A 25,748-nucleotide genomic window follows, 5' to 3' on the forward strand; every position below is an offset into this window, starting at 1 on the left:
GTGGGAAGAGAAGAGCATGCTTGTTGCTATAGGAGTGGAATTAGTTATTTTCCCGAAAATTGAGTACCAGTCAAGGATAATCAGTGTCTAGGAATGTTCCTCAGGGGCTAAAAGGGGAGGGAGCTTTTTGGAGGAAAAGCAAACCGCTGCTTTAGCGTTTGGTGTTTGGCTTATCTTCAGGACTTTTTCCCCTTTCAAAGCTTTAAATACACTGATTTGTTTTTTTCTTCCTGATCTATCTGTACATGTGGCAAGATTTTTCACTTTTTTTTTTTAAATAGAGTCTCGCTCCGTCGCCCAGGCTGGAATGCAGTGGGCACAATCTCAGCTCACTGCAACCTCCGCCTCCCGGGTTCAAGCAATTCTCTTGCCTCAGCCTCCTGAGTAGCTGGGATTACAGGCACCTGCCACCATGCCTGGCTGATTTTTTTGTATTTTGGTAGAGATGATGGGGTTTCACCATGTTGGCCAGGCTGGTCTCGGACTCCTGACCTCAGGTGATCCACCTGCCTCGGCCTCCCGAAGTGTTAGGATTACAGGCGTGAGCCACTGTGCCCGGCCGATTTTTCACATTTTCTTTATCCAGGTCAGATCATCATAGTGAAATAAATAAGCAGTTTACTTTTTGTTTCCAATATTCTTTTAATGGCAGGAGTTTTAAGGACAGTTATGTGCCAGTCCCGTGAAAGACAGTACTATTATTTCTTTCTTAAATATGATTAAAAATAGAAATAACAGTATGGTGAATGTCTATATACCCATCATTTAGTCACTCTTATTTTTTATATTTTAAAATAAATCTCAGATTTCATATACTATTACCCCCATATAGCTCAGTATGCATTTCTAAAAACAAGACTTTTCTTATATAATCACAATTCCATTTTATACATAAAATTAATAATTCCTTGGTATAATCTAATGATCTATTTAAAATAAAATTCTCCTGGTTAACACAAAACATCATTTTACAAGTGGTCTGTATGAATTTTTAAAAGTATTTTTTAATTGATAAAAATTATATATAATTATGCACATACTTTGAAATATGTATGTGCTGTGAAATAGCTAAATTGAGCTTATTAACATACGTATGACTTCACATGTTTTTTTGTGGTAAGAACACTCAAAATCTACTCTTAGCAATTTTCAAGTATACAGTACGTTGTTATTAACTATAGCCACCATGTTGTACGACGGATCTCTTGAACTTATTCCTGTCTAAAACTGAAATTTTATATGCTTTGGCTAACATTTCCCCAACTCTCCCTCTCCCCGTCCAGCCCCTAGTAATCACCATTCTATTCTCTGCTATGAGTTCAACTTTTTTAGATTACATATGTAAGTGAGATCCTGTAGTATTTGTCTTTCTGTGCCTGGCCTATTTCACTTAACATTATGTCCTCCAGGTTCATCCATGTTGTCACAATGACAGGATTATAATTTTCCACCGTGTGTCTATGTATGTATATATATCTCGTATTTTCTTTATTCATTCATCTGTTGACACTTAGGTTGATCCCACAGCCTGGCTATTATGAATAGTGCTGCAATGAACATGGGAATGTAGATATTGCTACTAATATCCTTTTTTTTTTTTTTGAGACAGGGAGTCTTGTTCTGTTGCCCAAGTTGGAGTGCAGTGACACGATCTCAGCCCAGTGCAACCTCTGCCTCCCAGGTTCAAGTGATTCCCCTGCCTCAGCCTCCTGAGTAGCTGGGACTGCAGATGCGTGCCACCACACCTAGCTACTTTTTGTATTTTTAGTAGAGATGGGGTTTCACCATGTTGTTCAGGCTGGCCTCAAACTCTTGACCTCAAGTTATTCACCTGCCTCAGCCTCCCAAAGTGCTGGGATTACAGGTGTGCACCATGACACACGGCCTCTGATTTCATTTTCCTTGGATATATAAGCACTAGTAGAATTAACTGGATCATATGGTAGCTCTACTGTATAATTCTTAATTATAGACCAAAAATGAAGTAAATACACACTCATATATATATATATATAGACTGAAACCCAATTTGTGTATTTATACTGTAAAAAATGATCCTGAGAAATAAAATATTTTTGTTATATTTATTCTTTTTATACATTGCTACAATCCCAGATTTACTTTCTGAAGAAACAATGCCCAAATCCTCTAAGCAGCTTATATTTGTGTTCTGATATCCCATAGAAACCAGCAGAGGGAGCCCAAATAACTTTTTAAAACCTTATCCATATTTAAGAGTTAAACTAAATTTAAGATCAGTAAATAGTGGGGCAAAAAAGAAATCAAACAAAAAATTTTAGAGCAGTGTTTCTTAAACATTTTTTTCCCTAGACTCCTTTGAGAAATGGATGAAAATTATCTTACACACATAATTTTGTAGGTAATTTCAGAGTTCAAACACCTAATGAAGCCTGCCCACCCAGGGACTGTGGGTTAAAAAGCCTTGCTGTAGGCCGGGTGCAGTGGCTCATGCCTGTAATCCCAGCACTTTGGAAGGCCGAGGCGGGTGGATCACGAGGTCAGGAGTTTGAGACCAGCCTGGCCGACATAGTGAAACCCCGTCTGTACTAAAGATACAAAAAATCAGCCGGTTGTGGTGGCGCGCACCTGTAATTCTAGCTACTCAGAAGGCTGAGGCAGGAGAATCACACTTGAACCCGGGAGGTGGAGGTTGCAGTGAGCCGAGATCACGCCACTGCACTCTAGCCTGGGCGACAGAGGGAGACTCTGTCTCAAAAAACCAAAAAGCTCTGCTGTAAAACAGATGAAAGAAAGATGTCACCCTCACCTCTCTTAGAATTAGAAAATGGGGGCTGGGCACAGTGGCTCACACCTGTAATCCCAGCACTTTGGGAGGGAGGCTGAGGTGGGCAGATCATGAAGTCAGGAGTTTGAGACCAGCCTGACCAACATGGTGAAACCCTGTCTCTACTAAAAATACAAAAATTAGCTGGGCATGGTGGCGCATGCCTGTAATCCCAGCTACTCAGGAGGCTGAGGCAGGAGACCCGGGAGGTGGAGGTTGCAGTGAGCCAAGATTACACCACTGCAGTCCAGCCTGGGTGACAGAGCAAGACTCCATCTCAAAAAAAAAAAAAAAAAAAAGAAGAATTAGAAAATGGGAAGAATAAAAGTCAGAGTAGATATATGGATACAAAATTTGTATGAAAAAAGAATGAAGACATGGTAGATTTATCATATTTATTATTTCAACATTTAAAGGGATAAATAAAACTCCTGATGACTTTCTAGAGTATGTCATGTAGGGTTCTGAGTAAAGAACATATTTAATTTAGATTTAAAAGTAAAGAATCATAGTAAACAATATATAAATATCCAGCATATTTCACTTTCTCCCCCTTAAGCTAGAATCATTTTATTTTTTGAGACAGGGTCTTGCTCTGTCAGCCAGGCTGGAATTCAGTGGTTCGATCACAGCTCACTGCAGCCTTCAGCTCCCAGGCTCAAGCAGTCCTTCCAACTCAGCCTCCCAAGTAGATGGGACTATAGGCACATGCCACCATGCCTGGCTAACTTTTGTATTTTTGGTAGAGACAGGCTGGTCTTGAACTTCTGGGATCAAGCGATCTACCCGGCTTTGGCCTCTAAAGTGCTGGGATTAAAGGTGTGAGCCACTGTGCCCAGCCCTCATTTTATACTTTATGTAATTTCCCCAAAAGGAACTATAGAGAAATGGCAAGTGAGAGAGAAGTGAGGCAACAGAATATGCAAGCAATAACAAAATCTTACTTTGCAGTCCATTCTGCAGAGTTTTCCTTCTTGAACAGTCAGATCTCCAGGAGCCTGCAAGAAGTGAGGTCTGAAGAATCGCTCCTGAATTGGTTCATTTTCGTCTCCACTGTCCCTTGATCTAGAACGAGGCCTTGAAACAAGAAAGATGACATACAGAAATACAGATAGTAGTTATTTATAGACTTTTAGTCATCTGTTTTCTTAAAATACATGGGTTAATAATATGATTTCCTTATCTGATCCCCCTATATCTAAGATTTACACATTAAAAAATCAGAAAAGCAAAATCTTAATTTGGAAGTTTACTATAAATTTAATTATCTGCCAATTGCAGGGTACTATAAATCATAAAAGGGGAAATGAAAAAAAATGGGGTATTATATATTAACATTTTTCCTAAATGTTTTTAAACCTTTATGAAAAGTAGCATTATTGCTCATTTATTACCAAATCTTTTTCAACAGAAGTTACTAGAACTTTCCACTGTGATTTTCAAATTTGTAGGAAATTAAAAGTTCTGATGATCCTATAAAATTCAATATATTTTTAATTAAAATTCCTTTTTATATTAAGCAGGAAAACAAATTACATTTTTAGGCAAGTTTTCTTTTGCATTAGTTATCCCTATGCCTAGAGGCATTATTTTTTGCTTTAAAAAATGAGATTGTACAAATCTCCCAGATTCTGTGCATCTCTGTCATTTTTAAAGGTTGCCAGAGAAACCTTTAAGAGGAATACAGTTGAAAGTAATTGCAGGGAAGACTTAAAAGATGTTGAATACAAATTCTGTCTGTAGTCACTATAAGAAAAGTTTAAAAACACTTCACTAGGAAAAGCAAGAGTGGAACAAATGAAAGAAGTATACTAGGCTAATAATTATTAGCTTTTTAATATAGTTTACCCTTCTCCAAGTATAGATCTAATTCATGAGAAAAAGCTTTCCAGGACCCACTGATATATGGAAAGGCTTAAATGTGTTGTGGACAACAAGAAAAGCAAAGAGAATAATGCAAGACAATGGACTGAATACTGTATATGCGGTGTTTATACTCAAAGATACAGGCTAGCATCCTGTGAACAGGCATTGCCATGATGAAGTTAATCTGCACATGCTCTGGTGCCAGAACTGTCTTCCAAATGTTGAACAAAAGTCTTTGTGGATCCAGTCACACCAAGGAGGTGTAGACACACCACTTGTTTGATGCTTACTCAGTTTTCCTGCCTACTCTCTGAGCTAACTATGTATTCTCTTCACTAAAGGCGTTCGCACCTATGGCCTGTAATTTAGAGTCAGGACTATTTGAGAATATTCTGTCTGTAAAATATCTAAACAGGCCAAGTTGACAGTATGGTTGACTTACTGTATTTTTTTCTTTAAGTGCAAATTTGTTACTAAGAAGTAATATCCTTTCTCTATCCCTGCCTACCATTGTTCCATCAGTGTCCTTGCATAGACTCAGAACTACCAGGAATGGAAAGCATCTCTATTGCTAGCAGATATCTGAGTATTTAAAATGTGACAAATCTTACCTACAAGATTTGTAGTCTAATGGTCTTATGTTTTGAACTAAGTGACTGAAAAATGAACATTAATAAATGAGCTGATTTTAAGAAACCTAGTGGCAATAGCTTTTAATGGTCAACTCACACAGCTGTTGGTTAGAGAAGTTTGGTTTCCAACATTTGTGTACCATTTAGTAGTATTTTCATATGCCATTTAAAAGTGCTGATTCTTGATTTATTTGACTATAGAATATGTCTGTTTAACAAACTAATAGTATATCTGAATGGGCTTAGCACACATCAGCAAATGTTTGTTCCTATTCCCTTTCTGCATTGCAAAGGAGAATAATCAAGGAGCCACACACTTCAGGTTTGTATTCATATTCTGTCTTCCAATTATGTTTACTTTTGTGGTTATATGATTCTAATAGTACTAAAGCTATAGTAATAAATAAAATAATAGCGACACTTATGGGAAGGAACATGTTAAATACCTTCTGACATGAGGATGGCCTGAGGGAGACCGGGGACTTCGACCTCTTTGGTTTACAGCCTGTACCATTAGCCGTCCAGTACAACTGATGCGGCCCTATAGAAATATCAGGAAATATATGATTTGTTATTTAAAACTATTAACCACTAAGCACTATCATGCCTACTATCCTATTCCCTGTAAGACATTATTTCATAACAAATCAGTGTGCCATGTTAGTAATCGCTCTAACCCTTTTCAGAAAAACACTTTCCCTGTGAGTTCAGTGCCTCAGTAAAACTATTTTTACCTGAAGAACTTGAAGGTGACAAGGTCTTTTTTGGAAATCTTAAGTAAGCTTTACTGTTTTATCTAGGATGGTATTTAAAATGACAATCTTTGATTAATTGTAACCAGCAAAGGTCTCCATAACACACGACGCTGAATTGTAAAATATAGCAGGACATCAGTCTCTTGTGAAGATTTCATTTTCATGGTCATCTACCAGCTGTAGCCAATTCTGAAATCAAACCTAGATGATTTCAGTTTTTTTTTAGTAATATACTAATTATAGTAATATACTAATATATAGTATATAGTAATATACAAATTAAATGTTAGTGGCTAGCCGGGCGCTGTGGCTCATGCCTGTTATTCCAGCACTTTGAGGCGGGTGGATCATGAGGTCAGGAGTTCGAGATCAGCCTGGCCAATATGGTGAAACCCCGTCTCTACTAAATAAATACAAAAATTAGCTGGGCGTGGTGGTACACACCTGTAATCCCAGCTACTTGGGAGGCTGAGGCAGAAGAATTGATTGAACCCGGGAGGCGGAGGTTGCAGTGAGCTGAGATGGTGCCACTGCACTCCAGCCTGGGTGACAGAGCGAGACTCCGTCTCAAAAAAAAAAAGTTACTGGCATCCCTTTCTCAAACCATATATTAAAATGAGCATGATAATGATAAAATGAGTGTTATGTAAGAAGTATGTGTGGGATGATAAGGAGAGCTTCATGAGTAAATAAAGCCATATTCTCATGAAATGAAAATATTTGAGATTTAAAAACCAGAAGCAGTTAAATACCTAAAATATGTGGGTCATATGATAAGGGCCTATGTAATAATAAAAAAACCCTATATTTTATCTCTTAAATTTGTCAATTGAAATTTTGATGGGGTGGTGGGGTCGGGGAGATAGCCAGAAGTTGGTTAATGGATACAAAATTACAGCTACATAGGAGGAATCAGTTTTAGTGTTTCACAGCACTGTAGGATGACAACAATTTATTGTGTATTTTCATATAGCTGGAAGAGTGGATTTTGAGTGCTTCCAACATAAATGATAAATGAGGTGACAGATATGCTAATTACCATGATTTGAGCATTACACATTTTGTACATGCTTTGAAATATCACACTGTACCTCATAAATATGTATAATCATTATGTCAATTAAAAATAATAAAAGCAAAAAAAGAGATTGATAAATGCTGTCATATGTGAACAGACAAGTGATACTCAGGGCACCCAGATGACATGGATAAGCCACACGTTGTTACTTTGGTTTTTGTTTCAGCTCCTTCTCTTAATTTTTTTTTTTTCACTGTTACCAGCACAGTAGCAAAAGAGATGATTTTTCTCCTTCACTCTCTCAGAAGAATGAGAAGATGTGCTTCTAAATTTTGATGACTGCCAAAGGTAACAGCAAGAGAGGAAAAACAAGAAGCAGATATACCATCAATGATTAGGCTTAGTGAATTCTAGGTCAGAGTTGATGAGAAACTTACACTCAGAATAAAATTCTTCCATTGGCTCTCAGTTTCATTGCAAGCTGCCTATAGAGACAGGTAACAGAAGCTGCAGTGTTCTGTGTGTTTTGAAGAACTGCTTTCCAACTGTGAGTAGACTGGAGTGAGGGTCAGGGTGAGGGCACTCATGGAGGGAATGCAGAGAAAAAAACCCATAGTAGGATTCAGTGAAGGGCAGGACTCTAACTAGGGGGGAGGTCTCTGCAGATCTCCTAAAACCTGGACTTCTTTAGGGCTACCACCACCCAGAAAAGGCAAAGACATAGGAATGTAATACAGACAGGAGAAGAATGAGGAATTACGAAAAAGAGGTCATCACAAAGAAACAAACATGACTAGTTTTATACCACTACATATGTGACTCCCTCTGGCACTCACGGTGTTTGCTATTGAGGTCACAGTTAAAACACTGTGTTTCCTGAAAATTTCCAAGGAGACATGAAGTCTAACATTATGAAGGAGAATTATTTCTAACTCAGATTAACTGTATCTGAAGCACAGGCCACTTGATACAGATTCTCTCATGCTAAACTCTTGGCAAACATTTGAGATTCCCTAAACTAGCTTGAAATCTAAAAATTAATTTCATCCAACTTCTCCAGATCTGTACTTATTATAGAAAATCTAGATATAACTTGCTTGGAAGACCCCCATCATGAACTACCCAACTGATGCATCATACAAGATAACAAATGGACACATAAAATTAATGATTCTTTTTGGAGGTTGAGGACAAGGAAGTATGTGTATTGTTTTACACAAATAGCTTCAATCGTACTGATACGGGATATGGCTTATTATGTACTTTGCGGCTTCCATGATGAAATGCTTATAATTTGGATATATCCCTTCCTTGTGACATGAAGCCCAGAAGATCCACAGTAAGTTAAAATGAACTAATTATTTATGCAGTTAGAAAAAGATATAATGTAAGTTAAATTCAGACTTAACCTTGAATTTGGACAAGGAGGTATGGGTTGTTACAAACAGTCAAACAAACCCATCCCACTAATCTGGATTTGAGTTTTGACTTTTCATAAAACTTTGAGCCAATCACTGAATTTGTTCAAGCCTTTGTTTCTTCTTCTGTACAAGTAGGGATGCTACATATATCTCTCACAAGGATGTTTTAAGGGTTAAATGATGTAACCTAAATGCTTTTATAAATATCAAATGATATGTGACATCATAAATTATCATTATTAAATTCCTCATAGCTGGTACTGTGTTACCATGGGTCTGAGACATTATGCATGGACATGCATCAAGATGGTTTTTAGGAGCCCCAGCAGCTTAGTGGACCCCGGTAAGAATTTCCATGTGAATATACTTTATGTGAGGTATATGCTTACCTCCTTTTAAAACTCCTTCATATTTAACCAATATCTCCCCTGCCACTTAGTACTCTTAATCCTGGAATGGGCCTCAAATACCTTCGTATGGCACTCAGTGGCTCTGGAATCAGTCTAAGTTTGTAAACCAGTTCTGCTGTCCCTTACAGGCGAGTGACTTTAGGTAGGTAACTTAATCTTTCTAAGTTTCCTTCTCTGTAAAATAGGACTGTATAGTTAATACCTAATGGGTTTTTATGAAGATTAAAGGCATTAATACTTGTAAAGCACCTGGCAGCATTGTGTTTTGCATGAAGCCAGTGCTCAAAATGTTAAATTATTGTAGCACTCACTATGGATATAATTATAATAACCAGTTTTGAGGCATCCTTTAGAATTGTTTATGTAATGGGATTTTATTTTTCTTGGTATTAGAATGTAATTTACTCCAAAGGAAAAACAAAATACCTTTGGCATAGGAGGCAGACTATGTGGGAAGCAGATTAACCTTTTTAACTTCTGCTGGTGCTTGAAAGGTGCTAAGCACAATCATACTGAAATGTGCTTGTTAGTGTGATGGCTGCATTTGATGTGGAGGAGGAAATATGCCCTATTCAACTCTAAACAGATCCTTGATATGCTTAGCCTGCCTCTTCCTCCCCTCTCCAAAAACAAACAAACAAACAAAACAGGTTGGCATACTACTCTGGAAAGGTCACACATTTCTACACTGTTTTCAAGGTTTTCGCTGCTACTGCTTAAAACCATATATACAAATATTGCCACAGAATATTTCCTTAACTTCCCAAATTTAAGAAAAAGGAATAGTTACCATTTGTAATCTTTCTATTCTGATACCAGCCTTCACTTCTGAACATAAAAGGGGAAGGTGTGGTCTTCGGGAGGCAGAATTATTAGTTTGATTTATATAGTGTTATTGGCTAAATATATTACTAACCAATACGTAACCAGGAGCATTTAGAGAGCATCCAAACTACGAAGTTGTATAATTTTGTCGTTTTTGTTTGGGAAAGAAAAAAAAAACCAGGGTTCAGTGAAGCTTTTTAAAAAAGATGTCTTCAATGTGCATAATAGAAAGTTCAGGTTTTTAAGTCTGAACATACTGTTTTTGACAAAGATCATACAGAATTAGCAATAAGTGATTTTAATAATAATAATATGCCTATAACCCTGGTAATCATAGTAGGCTCTGATGCACATTAATGCTGTTGCATTTGCTTTTATTAATTTTCTCATTTCTATCTGCTTTACTATTAACGTAAGAATAATGGAAGGGAATGTTTAAAGTGAAGCTTGAAATGAGCCAGGAAACCTTATAATGCTAAAACAAAACACAAGCAACAAACTAACATTTTATATTTAACTCAGTTGTGTGTTACTTTTCTATTCCAAACAAATCCACAGAGTTTAAAACTTACATTACAAATAAGTTTGAATTTTTAAAGTGATTCTGTATTAAACATCCAGATTGTAAACATTATTTCATACCTTGTGCAAGGCCAATTATTTATGTAATATGGAAATAACATTTATATTTCATAGTTTATGAAATTTAACTTGTGGCACACAGGTCTTCATAAAAGCTTGCCACTTGTATAAATAATGCAGTTTGAGGAAACATCAAACTGCAGAATACCCATTCCAAAATCCAAGTGCGATACAAAGTAACTTAGCAACACAACAAAACAAAGTAAAACATTCGTGTTTAGATGTAGTTGTTCTTAAAGATAGGATTAGAGTCTAAAATAAACTGTATTTGTGATCCTCATTTTGGCATTCTGTTTGGTGTAACTGCACAATCACTGATTATTTTGCTAAGCTATGTGATTGCGTTGGTCTCTTCTGAATTGCTTGAGCTACACACATCAAGTGTGACATACAGCCCAGTATATGTTTGTGTGTTCTATCCCAAGTAGAATTTGGATGCAGTCAACAATATCTAACGTTTTTCTTATTCCCAAAAGATTAACCCAGGTGGAAAAATATCATATTCTATAAATATTCTGCTGAACTTGAATATTTTCCTCCCTCCTTGGTTCTCACTCTTCTCTTGGCTGCTTGCTGTAATTATTTTCCACTGCTCAGGAGAGCTCTACCGTCTGTGTTTCATTACTGAACTAATTTTTCCTCTCTACTCTTCCTCTTTTCCTTGGTCATTTCGCATCATCTGGGCTACAGTATACTAGAAAACATACATGTATTCTCCCTTTCAAACTTAAATACTTTTTTTTTCTAAACCCAAATAGCTTTAACATTTCAAAATTTAAGGTAACTAAAGGGCATTAAGGAAGTAAGGAGTCAACTTCAGTTTTCTGTCAACTACACTTTATGCTTTTGGGATTACTATATCTTGAAAGATTTAGCGATTTTGAATTTTTTTTTACCACCTTTTATGACATGACTATTTCAACTCATGTCTTAATTCATAAATTACAAGAACAAAATGTTTTAATATATGGTAACAGATGTTGTAAAGTTGAGATTCTAACAGTGTTAAACATTTCCAGAATGGCATCCCTATAGCAACAAATGGTAACTTTAACCAAGAGTTAGGTAGAAAAATGGTCTGTCACTGGTCATGGTTTAAATGCCACTTTGTTTTTCTAATGGGTAGTAAAGTTCACTCCAATTTTTGAGTGATGACTCACAGAACTTCTATCTGCCATATTTGGACATACCAGTTACTAAAGACCCCAAGACAGAAAAGAGGGGTTTTACTCTTGGAATTAAAATCAACCAGGCAACATGCTCAGAAACTTGGAACAAATACTCCTACTGCGAAGTGCCATAAATATCGAAATTCTCTCACAACAATTTCAATGGGACATACACATCTACACACTGAGGCCTAGACTCAGACTCACTTCATGAGTTTCCCTTCCTTTTGCCTGTCTTGGGTTATTTAGGTAAAGAAGATTCTTAGCCCTTCCCTTTAATTAAGATGTTGGGAGTGTCAACTGATCTTTGGAGTCGGTTGGAATACTTAATAGGTAGTGTTAGGAACTGGTCTGGTTACTGTGATGCGCGGGTTCTTTGAATCTTTGCTTTTTTGCTCCTTTTGATAGACCCAGAGTAGTTATTTTACCTTTGGCTGAAATCACAGGTTGGATAGGATATTCTGTTAGGAGGGCTGGTCTAGTCCACTTCTCATTGCTTTGTCTTCTCTCCAAAGGGTAGAGCAAAGAACCAGAGAGGGTTAACCATGGGGCTCAGCCTGGGATTTGTAAAGCAGTGAATTACTGGGGCCTGGAATGAGGGCAGTGATCACTCTCTTTTGGGGCTTCTCTTGGCCCTGCCTGAGGGTGCTGAGAGCAGAGAGCAGCTTCCCAGCTTCATGTGTGGCTGATGTCAGCTGTGCTATGGGTGTGGCCGTCCTCTAGCTCACAGCTCCTCCACCCAAGCCCACAGCCGTGGCAGTTGTGGCACAGCCACATCTGCTGCCTAAGTTCTTTCCCATGGGGGTGATAAAATGGAAAAGCCAGGAGGTCAGAGGACCACACACCAACAACATACTGGGTAGAAATTCCATCCCAAATTGACTTGCTTACTTTCTGACAGTACTGTGGGAACGGAGTACCTAGACACGGAACTGATCCTTTACTGATCTGGTTCCACAGGCTTCTGTTGTAGGCCTGTTGCTTTAAGATGGGGTAGTTACTGTCTCTGAATGAAAATAATGACAATAAGTAGCATTTACTGAAACTATACTATGTGCCAGGTAAACTGAATGCTTTTTACATGTACTATTTAAATCTGTATTACTATCATTCTCATTTTACGAAGGAGGAAACAGGCAGAGAAGTTAAGTGACTTGCTAAGGTCACACAGGTAGTGAGTGGAAGAGCTAGAATTCCAGCTCAGATCCGCCTGATGCCAAAGTTCATGCTCGTAACCCCTGTACTGCACGGCCTGTCGGCCTCATCCTAGGTTTTTTGGTATCATCAGTGTTGCCCTACAATCTTGGCGTGTGTAGTACCATTTCTGTTTTATTTCCTTCCTATCCTTTTTCCCCTATGTTTACAAGGTTTTCTTTTTTTTTGGGGCATTATATATTGGGCTTTGGGTAAGATCACATTTATTTTCTAAAAGTTTATTTTTGGCTAATGGCAGTGCTTTGGGAGGCTGAGGTGGGAGGACTGCTTGAGCCCAAGACTTCTAAGTTGCAGTGAGCCATGATCATGCCACTGTACTCCAGCCTGGGTGACTGAGGAAGAAGACCTTGTCTCTATGTAAATAAATAAAAATTTATTTTTTATTCTAATTGACAAATTATAGTTGTATATATTTGTGGGGTACAATGTGATGTTATATGTATGTAATATGGAATGATCCAAGGGAGATCTTCAGCAGCTCACCTTCATCTAGTGACTTCATAATAATTTGTCAAGAGAGTTTAAATGATTGGAGACTACTGACTCCCGAGGCTGGCCTGCTGTCTTAAACTCTGCACACTGCCATTGGCCACTTAGTCAGTCCTTCCCCACTGAGAACTTTTCCACATGTAAAAATGCATTACTATAATTTGAGGAAGACACTAAGCAGACTCACAATTGCAGTTTTACGTTTATATTCTTTTGTTCTATAAAACGACTTATTCCAATAACAGTTTATAACATGCTAAGAAAAATGCCTTGAAATTAATAGCAGGGTCCCAGTGTTGGAAATACTTAAGGACTACAGATAATTCCATCCCATAATATATCCCAGCCTTTCTAGGGCAAAAGAGGAATAAACGACCCAACACGAAGAAAAATTTTGGATTTTGTCAGTTTTCCACCATTTTCTTCAACAGGCAAAAAAACTAAACTAAAAGCTAGAATTTGTTAATGTCAAGGAAATGCACTGAAAATATACTAAGGAAAAAAAAGGCCAAGGCAGGTTGATCACCTGAGGTGAAATCCCGTCTCTACTAAAAATATAAAAAATTAGCTGGGTGTGGTGCTGCTGAGGCAGAAGAATTGCTTGAACCCAGGAGGTAGAGATTGCAGTTAGCCGAGATCACACCACTGCACTCTAGCCTGGGCAACAGAGCAAGAGTCCGTCTCAAAAAAAATAAAAAAAAAGCAAGTTCCACTTTTGTTTCTTCATATATATCAAATATAAACAGAAACATTAAAATGCAACTTCATAATAGTGATTTAGACTTTTTCAGGGTGATGGTCATGTGTTCATTGATTAAAAAGTTTAGAACTTCAAGAATGTGCATTAATATAGAAGCTTTTCATTAACAGTGAAGAGTTTGCTGTGCTTTATCACAGCCTGATTAGCTGGATAATTTGTTTTCATTCTGATCTTAATATTATTGCAGAAAAATATATTTATATGACCATGGAATATCAGAATATAATAAACTTTGAACAAACTTTATTTATTTGAAACAGAGTCTCACTCTGTCACCCAGGCTGGAGTGCAGTGGCATGATCTCACCTCACTGAAACCTCTGCATCCCAGGTTCAAGCGATTCTCGTGCCTCAACCTCCTGAGTAGCTTGGATTACAGGTGCATACCACCACACCTGGCTAATTTTTGTATTTTTAGTAGAGACAGGGTTTTACTATGTTGGCCAGGCTGGTCTCAAACTCCTGGGCTGAAGCAATCCACCTGTCTCAGCCTCCCAAAGTGCTGGGATTACAGGTGTGAGCCACTGCACCCAGGCCAGAAACTTTAATTAAAAGTTTGTAGCATCATTAAAATTATTTACATAGTTTCTAATGCTAAATATTTTCTTCAAAAGAAATAATATGGAATGATATAAATAGATCAGAGAGTCTAAAAAGATGACTTCTAGAGAAAACTGTTCGTTTTACCATGCCTTTTTTTTCCTTTTTAAAAGTGTATTATTTATACGACTTTTACAGACTTAGTAAAACTACCTGTCATACATTGAGCTCTTGAGGTACAAAATAACTTCTTACTCATTTTTGTATCCCCTATATCCAACATAGTGACTAAAATGTGTAACATAATAAAAAAGAATTTGCAGGCTTGAACTGGCAACACGATACCTGCAGCCTCCTATTAAATTCTAAGAAGGCAACTGATTTTTTGACCCTAAGTTAAAGGCAAATACAAGAGAAAACATTTTGATGAAAACTGATAAACCTGAATGCTAACAAAATTATCATTTGTCTACATTTGCACATTAAATCCCACTGATGTTTCTTTTAAAATATTTTACTTTGTTCAGTTTTTCTTATACAGCCTATGTATGCCACTCACTCTCTTTTTCTCCTTTATTTTCTTCATGTAATTTTATATTATTTATGTAAAGTAATATAACTTCATGTAAATTTATATTATTTATGTATTTGTTAATTGCTTTTTTTTTTTTTTAAACCATAGGACTTTCTCCAGTCTACCACGCAACCCCATCACCCACATAGAAAGTGTGTACATATTAGACCCTTAATATTTGTGGAAGGAATGAACATCTGCACCATAATCATTCCTATAGAACAACATCTGATGGAATAAATAAATATTCATGAAACAAAGAATTCTTCTATCCTCTGAAACCAAGATGGATGCAGAATTTGGAAAAATAGTTTCATAAATCAAAGAAACTTCTTAACTTTACCTTTTAAATAGTTCCTTTGTCCAATCAAATGCCTGTAAGCACTAGACACAGAACTGAGCCCAGAATTATACCCTTCTTTACCTGAGGGTTTGCAGCCATAATTGTATAATTCCCATCGTCATCTAGGGTGGAGGCTGTGGTATAGAGGGAGCAGGTCCCATCGAGATCTCTTTGAATGGTGTAGTGATCACTCTTTGGAGAGATCTGCTTCCCATCTTTAAACCAGTAGATCTGGGAATAGAAACAAAGATTAAAGATTAAGAGTTTGTGTATTCCTACTCTATTTGGAGAACTGAAAGCAGTAACAGTGTGGTTTGCAGAGCTGATCTGAGTTTTCATGTTAAAACGTTAAACCAAATACCTGAATAAGAAACTGATTTTTCAGTGAAAAAAAGCAGGTAAAAATTTAAATTCTATTGGAGTTTTAAAATTATATACCTTCCTTTTGTTTTTAAAAATGTGGCACTTACATTCATATATTATTTATATGAAGGGATATATTGAATTTTGGCAATGATTATTTCTATGAAGTGGCATTACAGGCCGTTTTTCTTTTTGCTTCTTTCTTTTTTCAAATGTACCAGCAATTAAAATGTATTGTTTATAAAATAAAAGTAAAAAGGTTGTTTTGGAGAACAAAAGCAGACCCCAAACTCTAACCATTTCACTGAATTGTGTTTGACAAATAAAAGAGGTTGGTAGGGAGGGAGGTAATAACTAAGGGTTGGTGATGGGTGGAACACTATTGCTTCATTTCTGGGCCAGTAAGCATATGAACAAAGGTTAAATGTCACCTATCCCCATTATGTTAAAGAAAACACAGTAGTATTGAAAAGTATAATAATTTTCAGATATATAACTTCGGTTAAAAAATTAAATGTGGGCCAGGTACAGTGGCTCATGCCTACCTATAATCCCAGCACTTTGGGAGGCTGAGGAGCATTGCTCAAACCCAGGAATTCAAGACCAGCCTGGGCAACATAGTAAGACCCTGTCTCTACAAAAAATTTAAAAAAAAATAATCTAGGTGTGGTGGTGCATGCCTATAGTCTTAGTTATTTGGGAGGCTGAGTCAGGAGGATTGTTTGAGCCCAGGAGGCTAAGGCTGCAGTGAGCTGTGATCATGCCACTGCACTCCAGCCTAGGTTACTGAGGCCCTGTCTCAAAAGAAAAAAATGTGAAAAATAAAAGTAAATTTTGACTAAATACAATATTTTAAAGTAGTCCAAAGGTCCTCCTTCCTTCCCTCACTTTTAAACAAAACCAATTGTCCATGGATGTCTGAGTTCTGAGATTTTGTTTTGTTTTGGAGACAGGGCGCCCCAGGCTGGAGTGCAAAGTGCAGTGGTGCAATCCTGGCTCACTGTAACCTCCGCTTCCCAGGTTCAAACAATTCTCATGCCTCAGCCTCCAGAGTGGCAGGGATTACAGGTGTGAGCCACCATGCCTGGCTAAGTTCATTATTATTTTTGATTTAGTGGAACAACACAGTTGAAAGATAGGCTTATCATAATGAATCACAGTGCCAACAGCCCTAACATGACTGAGATGCTGAATTAATAGCTACATCACCCCACCTCCAGACTTATTAGATAAGCAAATAAACCTTTCCTTTTTTAAGCCACAGCAAGTTCTTTGTTGTCATTTTTTGTTCCTTGCAGCCAAAAGTATTCCTAACTGATTCCTAACAAAAGAAATATACTTTAGACCCTTTAGTTGTTAAAACAAACTTCTTCCTTAATGTAAATCAGTATGTAAATTGGTAACATAAACTGGCATTCAAATTCAACTGTCTGTCAAAGTATTTGAATCTGAAAAATCTTTTTGAAACCTCCATCCTAAGAAAGGAAAAGACTAGAAATATATAGCACTAAATAAATGCATGAATTATCAGGATATGACTGCTCTAACTTTTCAAACTCACATTTTTCAGATAGCTCCAAATTTACAGAAACTATATTATGTATTAAACTCTAGAATCTAAAAAGTAATCATCAACTAGACTAATAACTTTCAGTTCTAAAACTTAAATTATGTAAAGTATCATACTTCATAATTATTTTACTTTTTAGTAGTTGATGGTTTCTTTTTCTTTTTTTCTTCTTTAAGACGAGTCTAGCTCTGTCACCCAGGCTAAAGAGTGCAGTGGCGTGATCTTGGCTCACTGCAATTTCCACTTCCTGGGTTCAAGTGATTCTCTTGCCTCAGCCTCCTGAGTAGCTGGGATTACAGGTGTATGCCACCATGCTCAGCTAATGGTTTGTATTTTTAGTAGAGATGGGGTTTCACAATGTTGGCCAGGCTGTTCTCAAACTCCTGACCTCAAGAGATCTGCCTGCCTCAGCCTCCCAAAGGGCTGGGATTCCAGGCATGAGCCACCGCGCCTGGCTATGGTTGACTATTTCTGATGGAAAAAAGAAGCTGTAATAAGTATACAATTTCTTCCTTTTGCATTCTTGCCACAATGCCAGTTCTTGAGTTATTTCTTTAATCATATTTTTTCACCTCCATTATACTTGGCATATAACTTTCAAATAAGATCTAAGAAATATTTCCAAAATTTTACTAAGCCTACTAATGCAGGGAGAAATTCGGGAGGGCACAAGAATGAGAATAGGGTAAATTAGAAATTATTTTCAATCTTCCTATGGCTCGACTAGAACAAGCATGTCAAGGGAGGAATAAAATATTTTTAAAACATAAGCCTAAAAAACATGTATTTCTTTAAACATGAATATTCCATACTTTAACAATCCTAATGTAATTTATATGGCATATGCCAAAGTAGACCTTTAATAAATGAGAGAGGGAAGAAAAGAATGGGAAGGAGGATGAAGGTTGAGGGACAGGAAGGAGGGATGAAAGAGTAACATTTAACAATAAAAAGTTTAAACAATGAAGTTAGCTGTGAAACATTTAAATTTATATTAGGAAGAAAATACAGTTATATTAAAAACAAAAGCCCATCTTTCAAGTTAATGTAGTATTCTATAAGAATCAATAATCTTAGAACTTGATCAGTGATCTTAAGTCTTGTGTAAGTTTTGAAAATAATGTAGAATCTTTTTGTGAATATCTTGGAAGTTCAAGATATAATTCCTTGTTGAATTTCATTCATAAGCTACAAATTTAATACATGCCTTTGATAACATGTTGTGAATACACAGCTGTTAACGTAAATTATGCTAAGAATATTGTAAAAAGTTTTCTACAACAATGGAGTTTATTTTAAAAATCCCATTTTATTAGAAAGTATATAGCGTTTGAAAATTGAAGGCTTTTTTCTTTGATCTTTGACTTTGGCGTTGCATGTCAGTTTTAAGAAAAGAATATGATGGTAAAATCTGCCATAGTGGAAAAATAAAACAATGCATGGAGCTATTGGAAATTAACACCTAAAAGTGTCAGGTATGTATATTTTTTTTATCACTTTTCCTTCTTTCATTTTATGCCACTATTAAGCTTTTTATTTCAATGAGTACATTGCTCTATGCTTATTTTATAAATTTGTATTCTTGTTCTTTCATTATAGTTTCCATTCTTTTTAAAATTGTTTCAATCATTTTAAAGTTATTTTAGAGGCTACTTAAGATTGTTCAATATCGTGCAATACTTGGCCTTCTGTTTTTCTGTTTCTTGTACTATTGACTCTTACTATGGTTTGGATGTCTGTCCCCTCCAAATCTCATGCTGAAATGGGATTCCCAATGTTGGAGGTGGGGCCTGGCAGGAGGTGACTGGATCATGGGGGTGGATCCCTCATGAATAGTTTAGCACCATCCCCTTGGTGATAAGTAAGTTCTTGCTCAGTTAGTTCACATGAGATCTGGTTGTTTAAAAGTCTGGGACCTCCACCACTTCTCTCTCTTGCTCCTACTCTTGCTGTGTGATTCACCTTTTCCACCTTCGCCTTCGCCATGATTGTAAGCTTCCTAAGGCCTCACCAGGAGCAGATTCCAGTACTATACCTGTATACCATGCAGAACTGTGAGCCAATAAAACCTTTTTTTTTTTTTTGAGACGGAGTCTCATTGTCGTCGCCTCGAGCTGGAGTGCAATGGCATGATCTCGGTCACTGCTGAGTAGCTGAGATTATAGGCGCCCACTGCCATGCCCAGCTAATTTTTGTATTTTCAGTAGAGATGGGGTTTCACCATGTTGGCCAGGCTGGTCTCAAACTCCTGACCACCCATCTCAGCCTCACAAAATGCTGGGATTACAGGTGTGAGGCACCATGCTTGGCCAATAAAACCTATTTCCTTTATGAATTACCCAGTCTCAGGAATCCCTTTATGCAAAAATGGCCTAACACAACTCTCCTCATGGTTATTTCTTCACATATTATTACCTTTATATAAGGCAATTTTTTGCTTGCTTCTAAGAATTTTAATCATCCAGCACTAAATTTCACATTTCTCAGCTTTTGGCTCCCTATCATATGATAGTGTAGTTTAGAGGTTTTAATTTTTTGCCTTCTTTATTCTTTTCACTCAAGTTCTAGGGAAAAGTGTACTTCTGTTTATCGCCTTGCTGGGCTAGTAAACAGGGATTCTAAGGCCTTCCTTTAAAGAGAGGGCAGCTCCTTATCCAGCATTTCCATATGTTTGCATGGAGGGCTCCCATCCAGGTCATCCTAGTCCTGCATGGTATCAGAATTTGTCATTATCCGTTCTAAACAATATTCCTCACCCCACCTCCCTCTGTAAATATTAATAGAAGCAGCCTTGGTGTTTTGATTAAAGACTGTAAGTTATTACAACCAGTGGTGAGCATTACTTCTCTGTATGGTACAGAGCACTGGGTTCATATGCAGGCTTGGCCACTCACCAGCTCTCTAACCTTGGAAACTCACCTCACAGAACTCAGTTTAGTTATTTGCGATTTGGTAGTAACAATGAGGAATAAATGATATAGGTGTGTGAAGAGCTCCCTGTTAGTTATTCTGTACTCTATTCTTCAAACCCAAATTCCACTCCCCCACCACCTTTTTTGGTTTCTAATGCCTCCTGAAGATGGCCCAGAACTTCAGAATATTTAAAACCCTTTATATCGTGGGTATTGAGAAAGATCATTTGTATCTCTTGTCTCCTACCAGCATGCTATATTTTGGAAGCTAAACCTTTCCTCAGAGAATGACTCTTAAAAAGCCATGTTCCCAGCTCACCTTTGGCTTTGGATTTCCAGCCACTCTACATGTGAAAGTTACTGGCATTCCCTCAAAGATCTTGTAATGTTTCAGCTTCATCTCAAAGAATGGTGCCATTCCATTTTCCACAGACACATCTCCATACTGAACTTCATCACCTGATTCATCCACAGGAGACCTTTCTAGCCTATACTCTATTTCACTGATGAGTCTCTGTTCACAGCTGGAGACTTTGTATTCCTGTATCAAGGAAAGTTTAAGTTAGCAGACTCAATCCCTTCTCACAAAGTGTCAAGTCTATCCCTGCCCCCCAATAAGGACCTAGAAGACAGTGGTATTTTTACCATAGAGCTTAAAAACACAGTCTGAGCCCAATTCAATTGCATATGAAACGAAAAACATCTGGAAGTAAGTTTATATGGTATTGCAGATTGTCTTCAAGTCCTATCATCCAAAAAGAGCGGGGGAAGAAAGATCCATTTTTTTTCCTTCTTTTCTCTCAGGCAAGGGCAAAGAAGGGGAAGGAAAGAAAAAGGCAAAAGCAAAGCTATGTATTCCTAAACTGTTGATAACAATAAAATATAATGGAACGCTGATTTCCTTCTGTAGGGTAAAAGCTGATGCAGGGTGGTGCATCTCTCCAGAAGGCTAACAGTACATGTGGCAAACAGCTGCCATATTAATACAATTTTAGCAAAAGAATAATGGAAAAAATGGTACCATGTTTTGTTTTGTTTTGTTTTGTTTTTTTCACCTATAACAATCCCTGCCTTGCAAGGGCCTCCTCCTCAGCTCTGCAGCTGCTAGGAACCCACCATCTTTAGAAGAAAAAATAGGACAGTCTAGTCAAAATTTGCCTAAAACACAAAAGCAAACAATCCACCAACATTCCTATGGTGATGAAGGTGGATCCTACAATTTCCTTGCCTATAAAGTGCAATAAAGGCCAGGTACAGTGGCTCATGCCTGTAATTCCCAAAACTTTGGAAGGCCAAGGTGGGAGGATTGCTTCAGGCCAGGAGTTTGAGACCAGCTTGGGCAACAAAGTGAGACCCATCTCTACAAAAAATTAAAAAAAACAAATAGCTGGGCATGGTGGTACATGCCTGTTGTCCCAGCAACTTGGGAGACTGAGGTGGGAGGACCGCTTGAGCCTGGGAAGTTGAGGTTGCAGTGGGCCGTGATTGTGCCACTGCACTCAAGCCTGGGCAAAAGAGTGAGACCCTGTCTCCAAAACAAAAAAGAAAAAGTGCAATGAAGACAAGGCAGTCTACGTAAAACATTCCCTATTTAATATTAAATGAAAGATGACTTTAACGATGTTTCCTCTTAAAGAAGTTACTCAGTGTTTAAAAAACAGTTTGTTGGTTTGAGGGAAGAAGTACAACAGTATGAATAAAACTGCAAGAATTATACTACAAGTTGTTTTGCTTCATCTAATTGCTATCAAATTAATCACTTGAAGAATTAGCACATTTTTTCCCCATAGAAAGGTATAACAAATGAAAAACTTTTCTTGCTTTAATGTTCAGAGTATCCACTAATGACAGAATTAAATTCAAGTCGGAGGCCAGGCACTGTGGCTCATGCCTGTATTCCCAGCACTTTGGGAAGCCAAGGCGGTTGGATCACCTGAGGTCAGAAGTTCGAGACCAGCCTGACCAACATGGTGAAACCCCATCTCTGCTAAAAATACAAAATTAGCCAGGCATATTGGTGTGCACCTGTAATCCCAGCTACTGGGGAGGCCGAGGCAGGAGAATCGCTTGAACCCAGGAGGCAGAGGTTGCAGTGAGCCGAGATCACACCATTGCACTTCAGCCTGGGCAACAAGAGCAAAACTCCATCTCAAAAATAAATAAATAAATAAATAAAAATAAATAAATAAATTCAAGCTGGTAAATACATGACAAGAAAACTCATGTTGCAGTAATTTTGCATATCTGATATTAAATGAAATAGACACTGGTCATAGCATTTATAATTAATATATGACAGAAAAGATAGAAACACACGTAAAACAGGAAGAACAGAAGAAAATAGACACAGTGAAAGACTGGAAGAAGAAGAAAGGTGAAAAGCTTAACCTTTTGACCATCCAGAGGACTCCCTACAGAAGCATGAGGAGAACCAATGTCCTGTAATGGTAGAAAAAAACATGTGAAGACTAATAATAGAAATAATAAGAATGCAGCAAGATTTCCAATTTTCGTTAAGTGAAACTTTTGTGCTAGCAATAAGCATTTGGTAGTAACGGTACTGTGAGTACTCACACAACCATTCTGCTTTTCACTTTCGGTATAGTACTCCATAAATCACATGAGATATTCAATACTTTATTTTAAATAGGCTTTGTGTTAGATGATTTTGCCCAACTGTAAGCTAATGTAAGTGTTGTGAGCACATTTAAAATAGACTAGGCTAACCTATGATGTTCAGTAGGGTTAGGTGTATTAAATGCACTTTTTTTTTTTTTTTGTTTTTTTTGAGATGGAGTCTCGCTCTGTCACCTGGCTGGAGTGCAGTGGCACGATCTTGGCTCACTGCAACCTCTGCCTCCCGGGTTCAAGCGATTCCTGTGTCTCAGCCTTCCGCGTAGCTGGGACTATAGGCGCACACCACCACACCTGGCTAATTTTTGTATTTTTAGTAGAGACAGGGTTTCACCATGTTGGTCAGGCTGGTCTCGAACTCCTGACCTCAGGTAATCCACCCGCCTTGGCCTCCCAAAGTGCTGGGATTACAGGCGTGAGCCACTGCGCCCGGCCTTAAATGCACTTTCAACTTACAGTATTTCCAACTTACAATGAGTTTATCAGGACATAACCCCATACTAAGTTAAAGAGAATCTGTATATATGTGAAAGAAGATAAACAGATAATATTTTCTGTTTTATTTTGACTAGATATTAAGGCTCAACAGTTGACCTTTGAACAACACAGGTTTGAACTGCATGGGTCCACTTATATATGGATTTTCTTCCTCTTCTGCAACCCCTGAGACAAGCAAGACCAACCCCTCGTCTTCTTCCTCCTCTTCAGACTACTCTAATTTAAGATGATGAGGATGAAGACCTTTATGATGACCCACCTTCCATTAATGAATTGTAAATGTAACTTCTATTCCTTAAGATGTTCTTCATAATATTTCTTTTTTCTAGCTTACTTAAAAGTACAGTCTATAATACATATAACATACAGAATATGTGTTAATAAACTCTTTGTTATCAGTAAGGCTTCCAGTCAACAGTAGGCTATTAGTTAAGTTTTTGAAGAGTCAAAAGTTGTATGTGTTTTTTTTTTTTTGTTTTTGGAGATGAAGTCTCACTGTACCACCAGGTTGGAGTGCAGTGGCACAATCTCAGCTCACTGAAATCTCCACCTCCCGGGTTTAAGCAATTCTCCTGCCTCAGCCTCCCGAGTAGCTGGGACTACACGCATGCGCCACCACACCCGGCTAAGTTTTGTATTTTTAGTAGAGACGGGGTTTCACCATGTTGGCCAGGATGGTCTCCATCTCCTGACCTTGTGATCCGCCTGCCTCAGCCTCCCAAAGTGCTTCAATTACAGGCATGAGCCACTGCACCTGGCCATTTGTGGGTTTTTAACAGTGCATGGGATTGGTCCCCCTAACTCCCGTGTTGTTCAAGGGCCAACTCTAATGGGAAGTATTCACTAGTTATTTCAAACAATGTCAGTGAAAATGTGTTTCTCCACACAAAATTATTTTGCAAAAAACATAGGATAGGAAAATGGAAAGGTACTGGAAAGGAGAATAATCAAGAAGAAGATAAAAAGAACAGGCATCACTGATGGAAGGAATTCTGTCAGTCACTTAACATAGTATGTGCTCAATAAAAATTAGCTGTGAGGTTGACTGATGATATTAATACTGCTTTTCTGTGACTTGCCCTCTACTTTCCACAGAATGAATCCCAAAAACAGTATCCATAAGGAAGATGGAAAAAGGGGACATAATAAATGTTACCCTAAGAAGTCCAGAGCAACATGGTGTACCTGATTAGCTGTTTCCTCTTCTGGCTCCTGAATATTAAAGACAGTCGCACTGTCAGCACCCAGTAGTCGGCGAGCCATTCTTTCTTCGTATGTTAACCTCTAAACAAAGTAAGTCCCAAAAAATACAAAATTAGCAAAATCACAAATATGTATTGCCCTATGAAAAAGAGTAAAAAACAACACATTTTAATGATTTTCTGTAACTGTTCTCTCTCCAGCTTCAGATACCTGCATATTTTCTTTTTCTTGCTTCAGCTGTTCTACCTTTTTACCTCCCTTTCTAGTACTAATGGCCTAATCCAGAGAGCCACCAATTGGTACAGCACAAATTTAAAGTGAGCCATAAGCGGTAAGGCAGAAACCACACAGAAAAGATTTGTCATGTCCTTAATGAAAAACATAGAAAAAAAGATAATAAAACAGCAAAATACAATTTAAAAGAAATGTTATTTTTATAGCCGTCCATCAGCTTCAGAACAGCCAAGTCATCTCTAATACTGACTGAGAGAAAAAAGAGAATGATACTCAAAGGAGAATAAACTGACTAAAAAGAAAAGAATGGGTATCACTAATGGAAATAATTCTATCAGTCATTTAACAGTATGTGCTCAGTAAACGTTAGCTAAAGGAAGATTTGGATGAGCTGGCAATGATGGGGTTCTCACCTCTAAGAGCATTTCCCAGGCTGCTGTGTAATGTAGGGGATTGGAGGCAATTATTATAATCCACAGAGAATGAGGTGCATGGCTGAATTAGCAACAGGATTATGCAAGACACTTGTCAAAGCTAACGGGCTCGGTTGACTTGACTCAGAAGCAGACTGCTTGCCCATCAGGCAAAGAAAGTGGTAGTGTTCTTGCATCTCACAGCTAGCACTTTGGAATTGGCCCAAACCATTTTACCTATGCCATTCTTATACATAAGAAATGCCAGCATTTTTGTGTGACTACTGGGGTGATACCTGCTCTTGAATACTCATTCTAAAGTGCCTTAGTCTTACAGGTCTGGAAGGAACTTTCAGACACCATCTGCCTCATCAGGGGCATTTTATAAGCAAGTATTTGATTAGAAATAAGAGAATAATTGGTAAGGTAGAATCTAAAAAATGTACAGAAATCATTC

At 37.7% G+C, this 25,748-nt stretch overlaps 2 protein-coding genes across 16 annotated transcripts in view; one reads left to right on the forward strand and one right to left on the reverse strand.

Annotated features, from left to right (window-relative positions):
• The window catches only part of CBR4 (carbonyl reductase 4), a 125,173-nt gene extending 100,492 nt beyond the window's left edge, over positions 1 to 24,681 (forward strand). Inside the window, exon 6 of one of the 2 annotated variants that reach the window (XR_001903014.3) lies at positions 24,537 to 24,681. The gene's annotated coding sequence lies outside the window, so the exon portion shown is untranslated. Of the gene's footprint in view, positions 1 to 15,229; positions 16,116 to 24,536 lie in introns of those variants that run through there. The other variant, XR_002521879.2, reaches the window with a different exon arrangement.
• PALLD (palladin, cytoskeletal associated protein) overlaps positions 1 to 25,748 on the reverse strand; it is a 431,565-nt gene that overhangs the window by 8,668 nt on the left and 397,149 nt on the right. For 8 of the 14 annotated variants that reach the window (XM_031663998.1, XM_009207835.4, XM_017959194.3 and 5 more), the window contains 6 exons: positions 24,627 to 24,725; positions 22,698 to 22,748; positions 20,629 to 20,850; positions 15,546 to 15,695; positions 5,751 to 5,845; positions 3,751 to 3,883 (listed from right to left, as the gene is read on the reverse strand). In XM_031663998.1, the coding sequence (XP_031519858.1) occupies positions 3,751 to 3,883; positions 5,751 to 5,845; positions 15,546 to 15,695; positions 20,629 to 20,850; positions 22,698 to 22,748; positions 24,627 to 24,725 (750 nt within the window). The remainder of the gene's footprint in view (positions 1 to 3,750; positions 3,884 to 5,750; positions 5,846 to 15,545; positions 15,696 to 20,628; positions 20,851 to 22,697; positions 22,749 to 24,626; positions 24,726 to 25,748) is intronic. The other 6 variants (XM_009207837.4, XM_009207839.4, XM_031663997.1 and 3 more) reach the window with 2 other exon arrangements.

The sequence above is a fragment of the Papio anubis genome, chromosome 3 (genome assembly GCF_008728515.1).
Source record: "Papio anubis isolate 15944 chromosome 3, Panubis1.0, whole genome shotgun sequence".
NCBI classification, from domain to species: domain Eukaryota; kingdom Metazoa; phylum Chordata; class Mammalia; order Primates; family Cercopithecidae; genus Papio; species Papio anubis.